The 22,156-nt window shown below is 41.8% G+C and overlaps 1 protein-coding gene across 1 annotated transcript; it reads left to right on the plus strand.

The window, feature by feature from the left end:
* Positions 1-5,561: 5,561 nt before the first annotated feature.
* Positions 5,562-10,849, plus strand: PPDPFL (pancreatic progenitor cell differentiation and proliferation factor like). The gene is made up of 5 exons (XM_075826261.1): positions 5,562-5,760; positions 6,063-6,175; positions 6,280-6,360; positions 6,937-7,036; positions 9,115-10,849. The coding sequence occupies exons 2-5, from the start codon at positions 6,121-6,123 to the stop codon at positions 9,125-9,127; spliced, it is 249 nt and encodes an 82-aa protein (XP_075682376.1). The 5' UTR covers positions 5,562-5,760; positions 6,063-6,120; the 3' UTR covers positions 9,128-10,849.
* The last annotated feature ends 11,307 nt before the right edge of the window (positions 10,850-22,156 follow it).

Consider the following 22,156-nt stretch of genomic DNA (forward strand, 5'->3'; position numbering starts at 1 on the left):
TCCTCTATCACAGGGTCTAACGACAGTGTTAAAATCCCCTCCAAAGATGACCTGTCGACTAGAAAAAAGGAAAGGCTTAATCCTCATAAAGAGACTTTTTCGGTCCTACTTTGTTTGGGGACCATAGATGTTAATTAGCCTTAATTCTTGTCCCTTCATGAGAACATCTAAAATCAGGCACCTCCCCATTTCTAATTCTATCATCCGTCTGCATTTTACCGGTGCGGTGAAAAGAACCGCCACACCGCTATATGGCTCAGCCGCAAGAGACCAGTAGGAGGGTCCACATCGCCAATCCCTCCTGGCTTTTACGACATCTGCCAAAAGTGACAGTCTGGTCTCTTGCAAAAACAAAACGTCAGCTTCAACTCGGCTGAGAAAATCAAAGGCTGCAAATTTAGCCATATCTGACTTAATACTGGCGACATTAATGGAAGCCAGCGTCAACGGTGCGGGTACCACCATCCTGGATGATAAAATTAGACGGCTTTCTTCTTCCCTCCCCTGTCATGATCTGAAGAGGACCCTCCAGACCCTTTCTCTTTAGTTCTTTTTTTGGAGGTAGTGGAGTCCATCTCCTCCTGGCGGACCTCCCCCTCTCACTCACACTCCCATCCTCGTCCCCTTGTCCTAGGTTGACCCCTGCCCCAGAGGCCTTTGTACCTCTCGGGGGAAGGGACCCAGCACCCCCTGAGACCCCTACCTCACCCTCCTCCTCACTTTGCTGAGGAGCTGGAAGATCCATGAGGGCTTGGTAGCGGTTGGGGGAGAGCACCAGAGGGGTGCAGATTTTACCTTCCGTGGCCAGCGCTTGGCCAGATGACTTTGGCCCCCTCAAGATCTTATCCTGTGTCCCAGATATTTTTTTAGGCTGTACCCTCTCTTCCTCACCAACACTTTCCTATTGGGAGGATTGAGAGTCCTCAGCCACTTTCTCCCTCTGGATCCTCCTGACCTCCTCATCCAGTTCAGCGTCCCCAAGGGCATCCATCTCCAGGACAGGCTCCAGGTTCAGGCCAGAGGTCCCCCCAGTTACCTGGGCTTCCCTCAGCTCCCTCTCCTTTTGCCTCTTCTCCAGCCTTCGATGGTAGGAAGGCTGGAGCCCTTTCCTTGATGTCTTCACTTGCCCTTTTGCCACGCCATCTCTGCATGCCTCCTCACCCACAGGAGCCACCCCACTCTCTTCTCCTGCAGGCTTGGCGACAGCATTGACCACGGAGCGAGGACACCTACTGAATGGGTGACCTAAGTCACCACACAGGTGACACCTAATCTGGTCACACGATGCAGCTAGATGACCTACCCCTCCCCACAGTGAGCGCATTTCTGCACCGTGCAGGTCGCACTTAAGTGTGAGGGGTCGCCACACTGGTGACACAGCCTCGGCTGTCCCTGGTAGAAGACCAGGATGCGATCCCTGCCAAGGAAAGCAGAGGATGGAATGTGGGACACAGTTTGCCCCAGACGCTTAAGTTTCACCACAAACGTCCAGGCCCCCGACCAGATGCCAAACTCATCCAGATTTTTCCTGGGCATCTCCGCTACCTCTCCAAACCGACTTAACCAGGTCATGATGTCAACACAAGAAAGTGACTTGTTACGGGTGAGAACGGTCACCTTCTTGAGATCATTCTGGCGGGATATTGCTTGTGCAGCAAAATCCCGCCAGCCGGGCTCTTCCTTCACCAGCTCATAATTCCCCCAGAAGACCTCCAGGCCTCCTCGTTGAACAAAGCTGATGTCAAACTCCGCTGAGCCATGAGGGTGTATCAGGGCAAAGATGTCACGTGCCCTGAAGCCCATCCCCAGCAGCAGCTCCACCATCGTTTTTCTGAGGGGACAGATCTCATTGCCACGCCACCGGAGACGGACCACATTCCTCCTGACCACAGCCTGCCCGGTTGTCGGGAGTGACCACTGATCCCCTCTTTTCTCTCTGAAGGCGTCCAACCCGTACCTATCTATCCAGAAAGATAGGTCCCTCTGCACACCCCCTACAATTAGGGACTGCTTCCCCTCCCTTAAGGCCTGCAGGAGGTGCTGTTGCAAGTGACCTTCCCCAGGGCCAGAGGACGAGGATGGGTGGGCCGGTGGTCCCCCCCCCCACTACCCCGGCATAAGTCCTGCTTAAGGCACTGGGGAGAGGAGCACCAGGCCCCCCCACATCACCGGCTGATACATTCACCCGCGATCCTACCATTTTCTTGGCCAAGCCAGGTTCTTTTTTTTTTTTGCTTTTCCGTTGCTTTCCCTGCCCTGACCCCAACTCCCACCTCTGCATCATCAGGTGCAGCTATGGAGGGGCCGCCAGATGACATAAGCGGCACCTCCACGCGACCCTCCGCATCATCGGTGTCCATATCGCTTGCCAGGGCAGGAAAATACATTTCTTTACTTGCAGAAATATTTTTATTCTTATCTTTATTTTTACTTTCTTTATTAACTTTATTGCCTTCAGTGACTTAATTTGCTTTTTCTTTTGCAGGGCTGCTTTGCAGCGGCCGTTCTGCACTTATTTTTGCCAGGCCACTCCCCTCCTCCGCTCCGGAGTGGCTGGCTCCGCCCCTTGCAGAGGCTCTGACTCCGCCCATATCCGAGGCATCGGGTGCCTGCAGACCTATCACGCCGGCCGGTCCCTGTGTGACAGGACCGGCCACCTTTACAGGCACCCGACCCACGGGACCGCGCTGCAGCCAACTTCTGGTCCGTTCTCTCCTCCGATGCACGGCTCACACGCCCACCGGTCTCCGGGGCTCGCCGTCAGCCGGGTCTGGGACCACGCCCCCTGCTTCGCTCAGGCTGCCAGTACCGCCCAATTCACTGTGAGTAGCTTCCGGCGCCATTTTGCCCGTCCTCGCATCAATCTTCCCGCTTTCCCGCTCCGACTCCACTGCAGAGGATGTGACTAAGTCCTTCTTGTTTAGGCAGGCGATGAAGGGCTTTAGGAAAGGTTCAGTGTCCAGGGACTGTAGGAAACCAGTATTGTTTGATCTATTGGAATTGCTGTGTGGGCATCTGCAGTCTATTTGTGTGTCAAGGTTTGAAGTTCAGCTGTTCATGCTGGCTTTTTCTTTAGCTTTCTTTGGTGCTTTCTGGATATCAGAGTTGGTGGCGGCAAGTAAGCGGGTGGCTTGTTGTTCTTAGATGTTGCGTTGAAGGGGTCCTCCCTGTCCTGCTTGTTCCGCAGATCAAAGACAGATCAGGTGGGAAAGGGCTTCTTGGTGTGTCTGGGTGCGTTAGTTAGGTCTAGGGTATGCCCGGTTCGCAGTTTTCAGGATTATGTGGCTGTTCGGCCTGAGGGGCCGGTATTTTTGTTGGTTCATGCGGATGGGCTGTCACTATCTAAATATCAGTTTGTGCTGGTTTTTCGCAAATGTATTCTGTTGTCTGGGCGGGTGAGCTCTGATTATAGTTCTCATTAGTTTCGAATTGGTGCGGCTACTGATGCGGCTAGGTGGGGTTTATCCTCGGCTATGGTCAGGAAGATAGGCTGGTGGGAGTCTGACAGATGCAAGATTTATGTCCGCCCTCATTTGCTTTAGGGTATTTGGGGAGAGTTATGTTGCAGGTGTTGTTTTACACCGCGTTCCAAATTCTTATGCAAATGTTATTTTTCGCTGATTTTCCTAAATAGTCTATGCAAATGACAGTCAGTATAATCTCAAGCCATCAACCACTGGAGTATAATGCAAATTTTATTGAACAAATCTCCTAATGATAACAGATTTTTTTTTAGAAGTAAAAAACTCAAAATGCACTGTTTCAAATTATTATGCACAACAGAGATCAAAAGCTCTTTCAATCAAAAAAAACTTAACAGGCCAAGTTACATGTTAACATAGGACCCCTTCTTTGATATCACCTTCACAATTGCATCCATTGAATTTGTGAGTATTTGGACAGTTTCTGCTTGAATATCTTTGCAGGATGTCAGAATAGCCTCCCAGAGCTTCTGTTTTGATGTGAACTGCCTCCCACCCTCATAGATATTTTGATTGAGGATGCTCCAAAGTTTCTTAATAGGCTTGAGGTCAGGGGAACATGGGGGCCACACCATGAGTTTCTCTCCTTTTATGAAGGCACGGTTCTTCATTTTGTACCACGGAAGAAAGTGGTCAGTCATAAACTCTACGTACTTTGCAAAGGTCATTTTCACACCATCAGGGACCCTAAAGGGGCCTACCAGCTCTCTCCCCATGATTCCAGCCCAAAACATGACTCCTGATTTCCTGGTTTGATCATTGTATGGTCGGACATCGTTGCCTGCAGGGCGTGGCGTCAAGCGCGTTCCGTTCAGAGTTTGAACCGAGCTAAGGCGAAGGTGAACAAAGTTGTGGGAAAATTGTGGTAGTGCCCCATAGGGAGTTGGAGGGGGCCGAGTTCGGTTTTCTTCGATCTGATGGGGTGCACTTGAAGGATATGGGTCTGGACATGTGGACTTTGGGCATTCGTAACGGCTTGGAAAAAGCCCTGCAGCTGTGGAAGGATGTTCATGTGTAAGGTGTCACACATGAATGCTGTGGCGGTAGGAGGAGGGGTCTTTGAAGGCACGTAATGGGAAGAAGGAGAACAACATATAAGATTGTTGTAAAGGAATATGGGGCATTTAACCCTGGGTAGTATTGTAGAGGCTTGGAGTGGTTACCCAGCTTGTTTTATACATTCCTGATGGGCAGGGTCCCAGGAAGGGTAAGGTCTTGGAGATGGTTGGTGCCCTCGGGTCAGGTGCAGTACGGCTGTAGGGCAATAAGTTCCAGTCCTGACAAGAAAAGGATGGAGTGAAAATATAATGCTTGAAGTGCCTTCAAGGAGCCTTTAACAGGGGAATGTTTGCAGAATATTTCAGGATGTTAATTTATAAAATGTTTGTTATATTATGGTTATGCTATTTGATTGCATTTGAATATTTTGTGTATTTAATAAATGGCTGCTTGCTGTGGCCTTTACACCAATTTCAAGTTGTGGTCCCTTATTTGGGTTACTGGTGGGAGGTCATAGATAGCAAAACATCAAACATACCTTAGTCATGTAAGTTTTATGCTTTATGACACACCAACTCTATACAAATTGTTTCCTTTATTTCTATGAATAAAGCATTTTGTTGAAGTAAAACAAAATTTGGTTTAAAATGTTGTTAAATTATAGATGCAACTATTGGAACCTGTGCAATTTCTGCCAAATCAGACGTACTCTGAATAATAAATGTAGGCCACTATGCATAGCCAGTGAGGTCACTGATACAAGGAACAACTGGGGAGAAGGCGCATCAGCACCTTCTTTTGAGGATTTGAGGGGTAACTGCACAGCAGCAGATTTCAACATATTTCTTTTTTTGCTAATAGATAACAGAATTTGATTTAGGTTTTCAGTAGAAACATGTCCCCTGGCCATAACCTTGTAGTAGCCCGCTAAATGTTTCTTTTTTTTTTTAATATGTGATGTTCTGTTCTCCTTCTTTATAACATGTCAGTGCTGTATGACTGTATTTGCACACAGTGTTCTGAAAACCCTCCACAAATTGGCAATCGTTCCATGAGCTCAAATTTCATTACACTCCATGCTGCAAGCGCTCTTTATATAAACCGTCCCTGAGACACCAAAGAGATAACAAGCTATGAGCCTTTCTAATACAAGGACAAGTGTCTGAAGCAGGCAGAACATTTAGCATATAGCTTGCAGATTTCTGAATGCTAATCTGACTTTTATCTCATATGGAATATCAATCACATTTATAACTCAGCAGGGGAAGCGCTACAGAAGGTAAAGTACAGTCTCATAAATAAATGTATATGTTGTTTAAAAGTTGCCTGCATTTTTATATCATTCCAATTTGTTTTGTTTCTTAAGTATGTGTGTGTTCATTGAGTTCATTCGCTAGATATTTGAGTTTTAATGCTGAAAATTTCTCAAACGGCCCAAAACCATCTGTGTGTTATAGAGTTCGCACGAGCCCAGCTATGTCACTTTTCTTATGGCGTTTGGTGTTTTAAAGTGCAGTCTGTTCTGACTTGTGCTGTTTTGTAATTAAATATAATTGTTTCTGTTCTGGTTTTGTCTCCCAGGTCCAGTTTAGCTGCATTTTGCACCGCTCTTGATACTAGTTTTATCTGAATTGGGATTATGGCATCTGTTCCATCAGCTGGTTGCCTCTTAGCAAAAAATCAGTTCTACAGAGGTAAGCATAAAAGATACATGTCTTTTTCAAAGTTTCTCCAAAGAAATCTAAAACTTCTGTTACACTCTGGAGCAATATTGTGCAATCATATCTTCTTCTTGCAGTGCGGCTGAACTCTGAGTCTAGTGTCTGCTCCAGTAATTCAGACTTAGGGCTTCCTATGGATTTGGAGAAACCTCGGCAAGGTATTATTTTCTTTTAATTTGATTATTATATTTTATATTAGACTATAAATGTATAATATATAACCATTGTTGAATTGTTTTTTGTGTTCATTTAACTCGGGGTTAAAGTGCTTATCTTGACACTTGCACATCCATACAGGCTCTAAGAACCTGCTGCGGACTTTGATCTCTATGTAAACAACAGGTCCATAGATTCTGCAGTATGGACATGCATGTGGCCATAACTACTCAGATGAAAAGATCTAAACTTGGTGACTTGGTGCATCTTTTTAAATACAAAAACACTGTGTTATAAGTATAAATTCTTTTTATAATGTCATCATTAGGAACTTTTGCGCAAACTTGGATTTTTTTTGGGGACTCAATAGTAGCAGGTGACCACTATGCTGTGGTATAGCCTAAAATCCATATAAACATTACAGGATTCTGAATGGAGTCCTGGCTGTATTTTCAGTTTATATGTATTAAATATACTCCTTAGCGTTTCTATGATTGGGACAGGCTATTCTGCCCAAAAATGCATGCTACCATTAGACAGAAGTGAATTTAGCAATTTGATTGCAACTGTTTTTTTAGATTTGCCTGAAATGATTGAAAAATGCTGGTGGCTGAAAAACTTTTTCCACTGTGAGCAGGTTCCCATTTCTTCAGCACAGATAAACATGGGCACTGCAAGGTAAGTTGATAGTAGATGTTTTTGTAAAATATGCGCATGATAAGAAACATGTTTTACTTGCGTTGTGAATAATCCACAATCTTATCAACATTGTACATGATTCTCTAGGAAAATGTTGGAATTGGGTTGAAGATATATTATGTTGAAGATAAACTCGTAACTTGATATATAGGTACCAGTAGATATAGCCCTTGCTTCTGGGTTCTTGGCCTGCTGCAATGTGAATATTGAAAATATATTTTGGAAATTAATATCTACTATCCTATAACACACATAACCCTTTTTGTAGAGATAACGAAGCTAATTCCTTACAAAGCTTTCTTATGTATGTCAGACCACTCCTACATCATCTGTGTTCAAGATATCTCTCCAGTTCTGCTATTTGTCACATCACTTCTTATATAGCTATTAAATGTTCGGCACCAATTTTTTTTTCAATCTCATAAATGTCTGAGGGGCCATTACTTTTCTTTCTCACTTTGACCACTAGTTATCTTATTTGCCAGACTTTTTGTTCTCTAGCTTTTATGCGTATAAAACCATGCTGTTTTTTTTTTAACCTTCCTTATGTGCCTGATTACCCTTTTCCCAGTACTTCTACATGCCCTTAAAGAGTCTTTTCCCAGCATTTATATGTGAAAGACCACTCATCCTCATGTGGCATTAATTTCTTCGAACCCCAGACTTTAACACAACAGACTATTCCATCCCATATCTTCTGTGTTTCAGACCACTCCTTTCCCATCTCTTCTGTGTGTCAGACCACTCCTTCCTAATCTTTCCCCATCTCTTCCACGTGTCAGGCCACTCCTTCCACTTCTCTTCTGTGTGTCAGACCATTCCCTCCACATCTCTTCTGTGTCAGACCACTCCTTTCCCATCTTTTGTGTGTCAGACTGCTTATTCCCCATCTCTTCCGTGTGTCTAACTACTTCTTCCCCAACTCTTCTGTGTTTCTGACTACTCGTTCCCCATCGCTTCTGTGTGTAAGCAAGCTCCTTCCCCATCTTTTATGTGTGTAAGCAAGCTCCTTCCCCATCTCTTATGTGTATAAGCAAGCTCCTTCCCCATCTCTTCTGTGTGTCAGACCACTCCTTTCCCATCTCTTGCGTGTGAGACTGCCCATTCCCCCTCTCTACAGTGTGTCTGACAAACTCCTTCCTTATTGCTTCTGTGTATCAGAAAGCTCCTTTCCCCAACTCTTCTGTGTGTCAAACCACTCCTTCTCAATCTCTTCTGTGTGTCAGCAAGCTCCTTCCCCATTTCTTCTGTGTGTCAGACTACTTATTTTCCCATCTAGGCCACTCCTTCCCTATCTCTTATGTGTGTCAGAACACTCCTTCCTCTTTTCACCTGCGTTTCAGACCATTAATTCCCCATCAATTCTGTGTCTGTGACAGAACACATGCCAGATTACTTCTTCCCAAGCTCATATGTACCAGACAACTCCTTTACAAACGCTCCTATGTACTAATTTAGATGACAGCTTTTTCAACTTTTCCATGAGCAAAACAACAAATTCTTTAGATTTCCTTTATACCAAAACCCTTATACCCAAGCCCTCCTGTGTGTCAGACCACTCTTACCCCGGCTATATTGGCTGGGACAGCTATTGTTTATTCAATCCATTACATAACATATTGAAGTCAACTCTTAATAAAGGAGACTAAGTGATTAAACTAAAAGGAAAAATGTACTGACTTTTCAGCAAAAATATCTACAAAAACAGAGCTGTTACATTCAGAGCACAATATTACAAAATATATATGTTTTTAATGTTTGCCTTGAGGTTTACTTTATTGCGTTTGTAATTACAAAAAAAAACACTGTTACAAATTCTGCTTATGGAGCTATTTTTGTCTGTAGCTCAACCTTTTTATGTGCAGTTCCACAATGGTTGTAATTGACATAAAAAGCACAAGACAGTATAATAAAAATGATTGTTTTCTAACTGCTGGATAACATGCATCCCACAAAAGCTGCTACTCTGGGAGAAAGTGTACAGTGGATGTGTAATAAATGGTAGATTGTCATAATATCATATAGTAACTGATGAGTATATAATTTGTTTTTAATAGGCACCACAGCTGATTGTATACGTCCACAATTGTCTTGCTTGCGTCAACGAATGGCAGTGAAGAAATGTTCCAAGCTTTATTGTCTGGAGAGAATCAACTCCGCATACAAAGACGACAATTAATTGTATTTAATTTTACCAAAACATGTAAACCTGATTATTTCCGCACCAATTTGAATCACACTAAATATTTTTTTTCTTACTGCTCAGTCAGACTGAACCTTGTATCAGAGTTGCATACCAACTAGATCCAGGGCTGTCAGAATGATCACATTGAATGTAAGTGAAAGCAGAGTAACAATACTTTTATGTCTGTATAGAAGCAAAAAGTATATCAGTGTCAAATGCTTTTTCAATGGAAGTACTTACTGTTTTCTATTTAAGATGTAAAACTGTGGCTTGGCATACTCTTAAATGTCTGTGCCAACGTCAGAAGGGATGAATGTATGCATCAAGACAAATTGTAGGAGTCTTTTTGAACAAATTACAGTCGCTCCATTCTCAGCATACTGTATAATCCTTTTTCTGTTTCATTTATTGCACGCTCACCACAATATCAATGAAGGGATGTTTACAATAACATTTTAATTTAATGTTGTATTCTATTTAATTGTTGCTGCAACAAATGAATATTATCTGGTCATAGACCACAGACAATTCAGTGGGAAAGACATATAACAATCATTGTGCTAACAATCTGAGCTACCAAACCAATCATTTCAGACTAATAATAATCTATTCCATTGGTTAAAACACATGTCAGACATCTTGGGAAAATTCCCATGGCAGTACTCTTCCTCATCCCCATACACGTTATATTTTTATGCTGCCAAATACTGTTGGTTTGGTTGGGATTTGCTGGCAGTATAATGTATTTGGGTGCCAGCACATGACACCAGCTGTTTAATGAAGACCTGTCATCTTTCCTGACATGTCTGTTTTGGTGAATGTCTGTGTTGTGCCATTCCTCTGCTATTCCTCTAGAGAAAATGTATGAAAAGATTGACAACTGGGCATTACCATTCCCCGTGTCAATAGGGTGTGTCCTTACACGGTCTGATCAGCACTGATTGGACAGTGTCAGAATGTGTAGAGACACGCCCTTTTAATAAGGGAAATGGTAACACCTGGTTGTCAATTTATTCATACATTTCCAAGCAGCATAACAGAGGAAAGCCACAACCAATAGTTCTAAGAAAGGATGCTCCAGAATTGTTATTTGATGGGGAATACAAGTGGTTACTAAAACTGACAAGTTAGAAGAGCTGACAGGTCTTAATGTTAGGAAGATAGAAAATCATATGTGTGGGATTTTTTTTAGCTGGTCTTTAAGTTCCAAGTTTATTCGACATCACATTCAGGGGGACCTGCTCTCACATTCATCTTTTTAGATCAAAAGGAGTATTGAATCTTGGCACAAGAGAGAGGATGAACATTACTTTATATTTTCCCTCCCTTGTGCTGTGATCTTATCCTGAAAGATGTACAAGAGAGCAGATCTCACAAACATAATGTCTATGGGGCCATGGTCATACTGAAGATGTCTGACAGTCCCTCACCTCTTGTAAATTTTGGTTGACAGTTTTATATTATCTATGCCAATTTTACCCTTGTATTGTATAGTAATAATAATCATCCTATGCTAGGCAAAGCCTTCATCCTAGTAATTTCTGCTATGACTTTCTGATTTTAAAAGTGATATCAGCATAAATAAAATATACATATATGCTTTATAACCACATACATCCCAATGATGAAAACATAGGAGTGGGGAATATTTTTGCTTCCATTTGAGGTTTACACATTTAAATGTTTTAGATGCAATTGAAATTAAAGAGAGACAAATGTATTAGAAGATGGATTCTCCATTTGTAACCATTAGAACAAGTTGCAGATTGAGCTGTCCTAATATAAATTTCCAACTATGTAGTACACCTTGTCAAAGATAAAAAATGTTGAGAACTTTAGCCCTATACTGCCAGTCTGAGCTCTTTGAGAGTAATCGGATAAAGATCATTCAAAGCTTTGTGATCTGTGATATATTCTAACACAACTTGTGATGCAGATCTATGACATAAAGTATATTTATTGCATAACGTTTGTCTGTAACTGCATTATTATATCCATATTTTCATGGATGCCGTCTTTATTGCCATATGTTTTTATACTGCACTTTTATACAGAAATATATATTTAAAAAAAAAAAAATATAATATCTGCTTTTTATTTTGGCGTTATGTTGGAATTTCTTCAGAAATGAGCACTTTCGGTAAAACAGTTTTCTTTTATAAACACAGAACACTTTCCCTTTCCTACATAACGGTCTCCATATAAATGAACCACTGTCGTGACGCTTTCAATAAGGCCATCTATAAAATGCTCATAAAATGTTAAAGCAGCGGGCATACACAATGCCCACAGTACTGCCCACTGAGCCAGAACTGAACTGCCACTTCAGGAAAAAAGCCCTGTCAGTTAGTGGCTCTCCACCAATCATTGTTACTGAGCGCTCAAGGCAATACTAGTTGGAGAATGTTTCAACTCTTTATGAACATTTTATAGATAGCTTTATTTAGAAAAAGAAAAACAAGATAAAAGAGAACACCACATCACATAGGAGGGTGCTTGTTTAACCCCTTGGAGACACAGACAATTTTAGTTTTTTTCATTTCAGTTTTTTCATTGATGCATTCCAAGAGCCATAACTTTTTTATTTTTGGATTGAAATAGCCATATGAGGGCTTGTTTTTTTTTGCGGGACGGGTTGTAGTTTTTCACGACACCATTTAAAGTACCATATAATGTACTATAAAACTGAAAAAAAAAATTGTCTGGTGGAATGTGAAAAAAATGTGATTCCTCCTTTGTTCTTTGGACATTAACGTTATTCTGTGGTGATATTAAATTGATATTGTTTTTTTTCATGATGTACTACTTTTAAATAAAAACAACCTATTTATTTAAAAAAATTGTTTTGTGTTTCCATATTTAGAGAGCCATAACTTTTTGATTTTTTTGCGTTGATGAAGCAGAGTGAGGACTTGAATATTGCGAGACAAGCTGTCGATTTTTTTTTTGTACCATTTTCAGACTTTTTGATCACTTTTTTTTTTTTTTTTAGGGGGAAGCAAGCTGAGCAAAAAACAGCAATACTTGCATTGTGATTTTTTTTCCTTCTACAGTGTTCACCCGCTGGGTTGAATAATGTGATGATTTAGAACTTTGCTGATGCGGCAATAGATTTTATTAAGCACTTTTTAACTTTTTTTAGTCCCTCTAGGGGACTTTACCATGCAGTCGTTAGATTGCTCATACAATACACTCCAATACTTATGTATTTTAGTGTATTTCTTTTATCTGTGCTTTACTTAAGGCTCTATAGTATGGCAATTGATAGTAGGGCACTTATAATAGACCTGGAGGCGTACAATAGGTCTCTGGCTGCCATGGCAACCAATCGGCACCCCATGTTTTTATGGCGGGCACAATCAGGGGACAGAGCGATCTGAATATGCAGGGCATTCATGTCGGGCTGTGTGGCATATACAAGGAGGCTGAGTGGCATATACAGGGAGGTGTGTGGCATCATATACAGGTGGGCTGTGTGGCATATACAGGGAGGTGTGTGGCATCATATACAGGGAAGTGTGTGGCATCATATACAGGGAGTCTGTGTGGCATCATATACAGGGAGGTGTGTGGCATCATGTACAGGGAGTCTGTGTGGCATCATATACAGGGAGGTGTGTGGCATCATGTACAGGGAGGTGTGTGGCGTCATGTACAGGAAGGTGTGTGGCATCATATACAGGGAGGTGTGTGGCATCATATATAGGGAGGTATGTGACATCATATGCAGAGAGGTTTGTGGCATCATATACTGGAGGTGCGTGGCATCATATACAGGGAGGTGTGTGGCATCATATACAGGAGGTGTGTGGCATCATATACAGGGAGGTGTGTGGCATCATATACAGGGAGTTGTGTGGCATCATATACAGGGAGGTGTGTGGCATCATATACAGGGAGGTGCGTGGCATCATATACAGGGAGGTGCGTGGCGTCATATACAGGGAGGTGCGTGGCGTCATATACAGGGAGGTGTGTGGCGTCATATACAGGGAGGTGCGTGGCATCATATACAGGGAGGTGCGTGGCATCATATACAGGGAGTTGTGTGGCATCATATACAGGGAGGTGTGTGGCATCATATAGAGGGAGTTGTGTGGCATCATATACAGGGAGGTGTGTGGCGTCATATACAGGGAGGTGCGTGGCATCATATACAGGGAGTTGTGTGGCATCATATACAGGGAGGTGTGTGGCATCATATAGAGGGAGTTGTGTGGCATCATATACAGGGAGGTGTGTGGCATCATATACAGGGAGGTTGTAAATAGTGTCTAGGTGAACATGTGACCTTCCTTTGGGTGTTTTCAGGGGGCTTGAGCAAAAAAAGCCTGACCAATGAAATTCATCAGTTTTTTTAACGACCATGAAAAACTGATGCAAAATGGATGTCAAACGGCCATTAAAAACGGACAGACGGACGGGAAATGGATGAACATTTAGAGATACACTGATGCAAAGTGACCATGTATTTGTGACCTACCATCCAACAATAACAAGGACTTTATCCCATCTAATTTTGGGAACGCTGGATATCCCAGCAGTTGGACCATAATAAGTGATTGCACTAAAAATTAATACTGGCATCTTTCCTTCATCATTCAGGCAATAAAACCTCTTAGGGCACATTCACACGTGGCGGAATTGCTGTTGAATTCTGCAGCAGCCGTTTTTGTTTTTTTATCATTTCTTTCTATACATTTTTAGGAAAGTTAGTTCAGACGTTGCAGAAAATAACTGTGCGGAAATCAGGCTGCGGTGCAGATTTTTCCCTCCACAGCATGCTCATTACATTGCGGAGAGAAGCGGAATTTCACTGCAGATTTCAGCCTTTGCAATGCAAATACTGAAATCTGTGGCAAGTCCGCTGTGATTTCTGCAACGTCTGAATTACCTGTCAAATATGCAAATGTTGGTGCAGATTCGTTGCGTAATTGCCCCGAATCTGCACCAACATTTGCTGTCGAAAAACTCTGCCACGTCTGAACGTGCCCTTATGATAATCCCCAGCTACTGTCCATATGTAACATTCTTCTCATCTAACTGCCTACACAACCTACACATGGATTGTAAAGCAATTTCACTCACTACCAATTCCTTTTTGATCACAGTCTGGACTACAGAATAGCAAATCTTTAAACATCCTATTCTCCATTGATTCACCAAAATGAGAATCACTGGGATTTGCTGTGAATTTCCTGTAATAATTTACAAATCAATTCTGCCATCCGTAGTCTGGATTTAGACTCAACGTTTTTACGGAAAATTACGCCACCAAAGGGCTTACAAACGAATGCTTACCTAATCTAATAGCCACTACTCACTATAAATGAAATAGAATGGACTAAATAAAAAGGAACTGAAAGTTTAGAGTCCACCTGGACAATCTATATGCTTTTCTTTCTGATTTTGGTAAATGTTTTAGCTATTTGGGATTCCGGGCACATGAAAGTCTTTGTTTCTATGCCGCCGTGTAATGCAGTGATAAATGTATTACTGTCCGCACTGCTCTGTAATACCTGAGCCGCAACGGGAGATCAGTATTGATAATATAAGCGTGTTTTTTTTGGACTCCTCGTTGTACTACAGCAGTCCTTCAGTAAACTTTATTCCTGAACGAAATATATATTATGAATTTACTTCATGTCTAGTTTATCGTAACGTGCTTTTTATGAAATAGACCTGGTATTTTCAATCTGTGAAACTTGGTTGAATTCCATAAAATGCACTAGTAAATATTGAACCTAGTACATCCATTAAAACAGGACTTCAGTCACTATTAATATAGCAATAGAAACCCATTAACACTGCCTATTGCTTTACTGTTTTCATTTCTTAAACTGACCCCTGTACAATATCTTTTTAAAGGGCCTATAACATTTATAATAGATCTATGACACTTTCTAAAATCTGACACATTTAGCTATGTGCTTACAACAGGACTGAAATAAAAGCTTATTTAAAGGGCTGGTCTCATAGGATACGCCATCAATGTCAGATAGGCAGGGATCAGACCACTGTGATCCCCTTTATTCACTAGAATAAATCACCAGCAGCACTAGGAAAGCTTGTCTTCAGGAGGCTTTACTCGGCTTTCTCTGAAAGCTGCATGGTAGGGCCAATATAGTCAGTGACTTACCATGCAGTAGTCTCAGAAAAGCAGAGCAGAGACAACAGGAATCTAAGTAGCCTAGCGCTTTCCTAGAGTTCATTCTAGCGATCAACGTAGGTCACAGCGATCAAATCCTTGCATATCCTGAGATACCCTCTTTAAGGCTGAATTCACACATCCCGTATTTGCTACAGATTTGAATGAAGATTTTTGAGCCAAAGCCGGAAGTGGTTTCAACTTGAATGGGAAATATAAAGGAAGAATTTATACTCGTCCTTTCACCTGGATCTACTCCTGGCTTTGGCTAAAAAGTCTGTATCAAAATCTGAAATAAATACGTGATATGTGAATCCAGCCTTAGGACTGGGTCATCATGTACCCTTTTATGCAGACAACACCAAAGTTAAAGGGAGTCTGTCACCAGAAATGTACCTATCAAACTAGCAACAGAGTAATATAGAGTAGGCTCACCTAAATCAAACGTTTTTTTCCTTTTCCACATGAGTGCCTCCTTTGCAGAGAAAATCACTTTATTCAATAAATGCAAATGAGGTTTTTGGAGCACCGAGGGCGTCACAATTGCTGCAAAATGCGCTGGCTTCTATCCCATCCATCCCTCCCTCCTTTCTTTGATCGATTGACAGGGGCCAGGCAGTGTAAAAGCTGAGCTCACGCCTGACCCCCGTATTCTCCTGAAAGCGCACACGCCTCTACTTCATAATCGGCGCATGCACAGTACATCCTTGATGTTTCACCGGTCTAATCAGCTGTACTGCGCATGCGCCGATGACATCAGACTTCACCCAATAGAGACGGACGTCGGCATCACACCACGGTGTAGTCTGACCTAATCGGCGCATGCGCCGTACAGCCGATTAGGCCGGTGACACATCAAGGATGTACTGCAAAGTGATTTTCTCTGCAAAGGAGGCATTCATGTGAAAAAGGAGAAACGCGTCAGATTCAAGTGAGCCTACTCTATATTACTCCGTTGCTAGTTTGATAGTACATTTCTGGTGACAGATTCCCTTTAAGAGTTATGCATAACACTCACCAGGCTGTCCAAAGTGATGCAAATACAGAATCATTTTATTTTTTACCCGTTACTTATATAGCACCAACATTTGCTACAGCACTGTACAGAGACTGTCACTATTCACATCAATCCTTATCCCAAATTGGGTTTAGAATATACATTGCCTATCTCAAATACTGGGACAATTTCATAGGCAACCAATTAACCTGTCAGCATCTTTTTGGAGTGTGGGAATAAACTGGAATATCCATGCAAAAACAGGAAGAAAAATGAATGGAGCTTAAAGAGACGCTCCGGGCACATGTTTGTAAAAACAAATACTAGACAGTATATAGCAGCTATGATGCTGCTACCAAACAAGGCATACAACAACTGTGTATGTTACTTGGTTGGGGCATGTCCTCCTCATCCCTGCTGTGTGATGACTGACACCTCCTGATCACACAACTCAGTGCTGCGGTATGTAATGTTAACCCCTGAAAATGAGTTTATTCAGTGAAATACTCTTCTGCCGTTAGTGCTGTTAAGCCCCTGCATTTTCCCTGTGTACTATTTAGCTGCTCCTGGAAAGGCTGCTATGGATAGGCAGAGATAACCTCTTCTCTCACATTAACCCCGAGTTAACATAAGAAAAGTTACCTGTGCCTGCCTGAAGGATCCTGTGTGTGGACATTATCAGTCTGTGATGGGCTCTTCCCAGGCAACTACAGATTTATTACAATGGGCTGCGTGAGGCTCAATTTCAGTAAGAAGACAGTAAAAACAGTAAAGAAAGTGTATTATAACATTTATTATTTTTGCACATATAGTCCAATTAGCTAAACTTGTATAAAGGTGGAGTTTCTTATTAACAAGCAGGAGGAGGCCGGAGCTAAAACTCTGTGGAGCTGAATTGTTTGTGCATGGCTATACCGCTCAGAGTTATCATAATGCAGAAGGTTTACATGTAGTCCTATATAAAACCTCAGACTACACAGATGTAGCCGTCTTTATCTTGACTTTTAACGCTTTAAATACACAGTGGCAAGATCCTTTATCTTGACTTTTTCAATGACTTTTCAATTAGTTTTTTGTGTGATATCACCCTGCAGCAAGTTATCAGAGTCAAGATAAAGATGGCTACATCCATACATTGCAATCTAACAATCTGGTATGCCAAATGACAAATTCAACTTTGCTACAGCTATATTTCTGTCAAAAATTCTGTTCTTGTTAGTCTTTAATAAATTGTAATTATTTTCATTAATTTACCCTTCTGGGGACTGAATGGCACATACACTACAAGGACAAAACTATTGGGACAAACCTCTTATTTATTGAATTCATGTGTTTCATTCTGTCCCATTGCCACAGGTGTGTAAAATCCAGCACTAGCCATGCAGTCTGCCTACAAACATTTGTGAAAGAATGGGTCACTCTAAAGAGCTCACTGAAATCTAGTGTGGTACTGTAATAGGATGCCACCATTGCTACAAGTCAGTTCGTAAAATTTCTTCCCTCCTGGATATTCCACAATCAACTGTGAGTAGTATTATTGTAAAGTGCATGCATTTAGGATTCACAGCAACTCAGCCATGAAGTGTCAGACGACGTAAAGTTACAGAGAATGGTCTGAGGCGCATAGGGCATAAAAGTCGCCAACGCTTTGCTGACTCAATAACTGCGGAGCTCCAATCCTCCTCTGGCATTAAGATCCACAGAAAAACTGTGCGCCGGGAGCTTCATGGCATGGGTTTCCATGGCCGTGCAGCTGAATGCAAGCCTTACATCACCAAGCACAATGCCAAGCACCAGATGGAGTGGTGTAAAGCACGCCACCACCAGACTCTGGAGCAGTGGAAATGTGTTCTGTGGAGTGATGAGTCTGGGTTTGGCGAATGCCAGGAGAACGTTACCTGCCTGACTACATTGTGCCAATTGTAAAGTTTAGTGGAGGAGGGTTAATGCTATGGGGTTGTTTTTCAGGGTTTGGCCTAGGCTCCTTAGTTCCAGTGAAGGGAAATATTAATGCTTCAGCATATCAAGACATTTTGAACAATTGTAGCTTCCAACTTTGTGGGAACAGTTTAGGGAAGACCCTTTTATATTCCAGTATGACTGCGCCCCAGTACACAAAGCAAGGTCCATAAAGGCATGGTTGGGGGAGCTTGGTGTGGAAGAGCTTGACTGTCCCACACAGATCCCTCATCTTCTGGATGAATGGACAAAAATTCCCACAGACACACTTCAAAATCTTGTAGTAAACCTTCCCAGAAGAGTGGAAGCTGTTTTAGCTGCAAAGGGGGGATAAACTAAATATTAATACCTATGGATTTAGATTGGGATGTCACAAAACCTCCTGTAGGTGTAATGTGTAGGTGTAATATGTAGGTGTAATGTGTAGGTGTAATGTGTAGGTGTCCCAATACGTTTGAAAATATAGTGTGTCTGCTGCAGCTTTCAGAGCAAGGGGTATAATCTAAATTAATCAATTTACAGCTGACTTACGACTGAGAGATAATTACTTGTAAATAATTAGTCCTTGATAGTTAGACAAATAAATACCTTATATCCATATTTTTTAAATATTCATCATTTCGTGGACAGTCAGAAAATAATATTTAGTTAATGCTACAAAATACAATGACTTACTTTTTGTTACACTACTTTGTTCTTTGGAAGATCTATTCGTAATACTGTTGGAAAATCCATTTCTTTCTTCATAAACTAAATAAGCAAGGCATATTTGATGTAAAGCTTTGGAAAAGGACATTAGTCTGTAACAATTCATGCAAAAAAATCTGGCTGTTAGTTTTGCTACATATCGCCTTTGGGTGTTACTGACCCTTTATAAAAGGGTATTGTTTCACAGCGGAATATGAATCACTTCAGTGACTAGGACACATAAATTGCGTTTTACACAGATGACATGAAACTGAGCACTTTGAGAGTGGATAAAGCACCTTGCAGCTACTGTATTATTATAAAAGATCCCTTATCACTTTATTCCTATGAATGTACAGGCAGAGCGTCAGTTAGTAAGCACAATCTTTCTTAATTAGATGGGAAAATTATTGTCTCTAATGCCTAGGAGAGCAGTTTAAAGGGAACCTGTTGATAGATTTTAGGGCACTAAACCACCAGCATGTAGTTATACTGCAGGAAAATAGTGTTTTAAACATGGCCCTCTCAAAACTCTCTGTTTTAGAATTTTGTCTAACTAGAAGTTAAAATACAGTGTGCGCTGTATATAAATTACTTGACAGGAGTCCAACGACATTTTGCACATGCTCAGTGCTCAGATGAAGCCGAGGCCAGTACACCTGGACTCATCTCAGAACTGCAATATACAATTCTTTCCTTTTTGAATCTGTGCATTCCTGCAACGCTGATCTCCACCGCTCTCAAGTCCTTTTGGTTTATGAGATGTACATGATGACGTTCAGTCTTGCAAGTATGATTGGCCACCACAATAACATTAAGTCAGCATACTGCATATGGAATGTCATAGCAGCAGGCCTCTATTGACTCCTATAGTCACATGGGAGTCACGTCATCCCATACAGCTGGTTAACCTGTTTTCTTTTCTCATGACCATGGGATTACAGAGTTTGTTCCGTTAGTATCTCTATCAATCCTCTAACTGCTAAGCTGGCCCCATTTGAATCCAACTTACCCATCCAATAAACACACCAAGACATTGGGTTGGAAAATTCGGCCACAACAGCAATTTTACTAACATACATACATAAACTAAACAACATTTGCATAGATAAAAACATAACGGGGAAGGGGAGTCCTTGGAGCTACAAATCTGGCGCCAAACTGCCAACCTATATAATGTTATACACCGCAGTTGGCTTGCCATGAATGTAAACCACTCCCAGCAGGAGCCCAAAATAAGCCAAGCTACTGAGCAATTGTATAAATTTGGGAGGGACCATACCCACGATCAATCCCTCCCACACCAATTTACCACCAACTCCAAAGACCCCCAATCCGCCAACAACGCCGCCGCGACTCCACACCACCGAGTTCACCATCTTCGACCAACCTGCAAAAAAAAGGAGAAAGAACAAAGAGCAAAACCGAGGAATCAATTGTCTGACAACATAAACACAAAAAAAATGGAGGAAGGGAGGGTGGGCAAAAACTACATTGCTGTCTGATCAGTAATGGCGCTAGGATGTCCACTCACACACTATATAGCCCCTGACCTCGTCCCTTAACCCCTTCCCGACATCCGCCGTATATATACGGTGCACGCCGGGTGGGGGAATATGGAGCGGGCTCACGGGCATAGAATAAAATGAATATGTTGTTTTAATTCTACAGTGAATTCCGTAAAAATGGCGCGCAAAAAACCATGGCGGAATCGCTGTTTTTTTCATTTTCTACCCCACAAATAATTTTTTTCCCGTTTCCTAGTACATTATACGGCAAAATAAATGGTGCTACAAAAAACTACAACTTGTCCCGCAAAAATCAAGCCCTCATAGTTCTATATCGACGGAAAAATAAAGGCGTTATGGCCTTTGGAAGGTGAGGAGGGAAAAACGAAAATGAAAATCTGAAAAAGGGCTGCGGCGTGAAAGGGTTAAAGCCACCCCCCTTTCTAGCTCCAGATCACCCTCCTACTCGTCCCTAGAAGATGTTAACCCTTCCCTACCTGTACCCCTGGTCAAGAAAGTGTTGTTTTAAAGACACAGCTCATTTAAAGCTTATTTAGAAATCTCAGAAAATCCCTTTCAGGCTGAGTTCCCATTGGTCGGATACGCTGCATAAATATCACATTGTGGTGCGGTTTTTCGAATGGAATTTCTGCTGCGGAAGAAATTGCTTATGCTTATCCCTTCTGTCTTCTCTGTGCATAGTCCGACCTCCTACGATGACATTGCAGGCCATGTGACACTGTAGCCTAATTGGCTTCAGCGGTTACATGGGATGAAACGTCACCCGAGGAGGCCAGACTGCAGGATGAAAGAGCAAAATTATCTTCATGCATGACAAGTATGATTTTTTTTTTCCGGAGTTGTGATTTTTGCGGCGTAATAGCTGCGATTACGACGAAAAAGTCACAACACTTGGCTTTCCGTTGCGGGTTTTGCATCCCCATTGAATTCAATGGGGAAAACCTGCAATGGAGAATGAACAAAAACGCAGCATAAATTAACATGTTGCGGAATTAAATTCCGCATCGCAGGCCAATTTGTTAACGTTTACGCTGCGTTTTTTTCCGTAGCGTGGGCATGAGATTTTCTAAATCTCATCCACTTTGCTGCTAATTTAAATGCTGCAGAATTTCCGCACACAATTCCGTCGCGGAAATTCCGCAGCGTTTACGCTACGTGGGAATCCGGCCTAAAGGCTACCGAATAATAAGTAAGCACAATGTGAGCACAAAATAGAAAAGTGACAACACTTAGTAAAATAAAAAGCATAACGTATAATTTATGTTTATGGAGTTAATAACCAGATTATGTTCCAAGGGCGTATAACACGGTGTTTATTTTGCTTGTTGACCTTTACTTGTTCTCTTATTAAATAGCAATGCTGTTACCTTTCACCTACTTTACATGAGAAATCAGATTAATTTCGATACAGCTGAAATACAAGATTTTTATATAAACAGATAGATATATATACACTAACGTTCAAAAGTTTAGGGTCACTTAGAAATTTCCTTGTTTTTGAAAGAAAAGCACAGTTTTTTTCAATGAAGATAACATTAAATTAATCAGAAATACACTCTATACATTGTTAATGTGGTAACTGACTATTCTAGCT

The sequence above is a fragment of the Rhinoderma darwinii genome, chromosome 5, assembly GCF_050947455.1.
Source record: "Rhinoderma darwinii isolate aRhiDar2 chromosome 5, aRhiDar2.hap1, whole genome shotgun sequence".
In the NCBI taxonomy this organism is placed as follows: domain Eukaryota; kingdom Metazoa; phylum Chordata; class Amphibia; order Anura; family Rhinodermatidae; genus Rhinoderma; species Rhinoderma darwinii.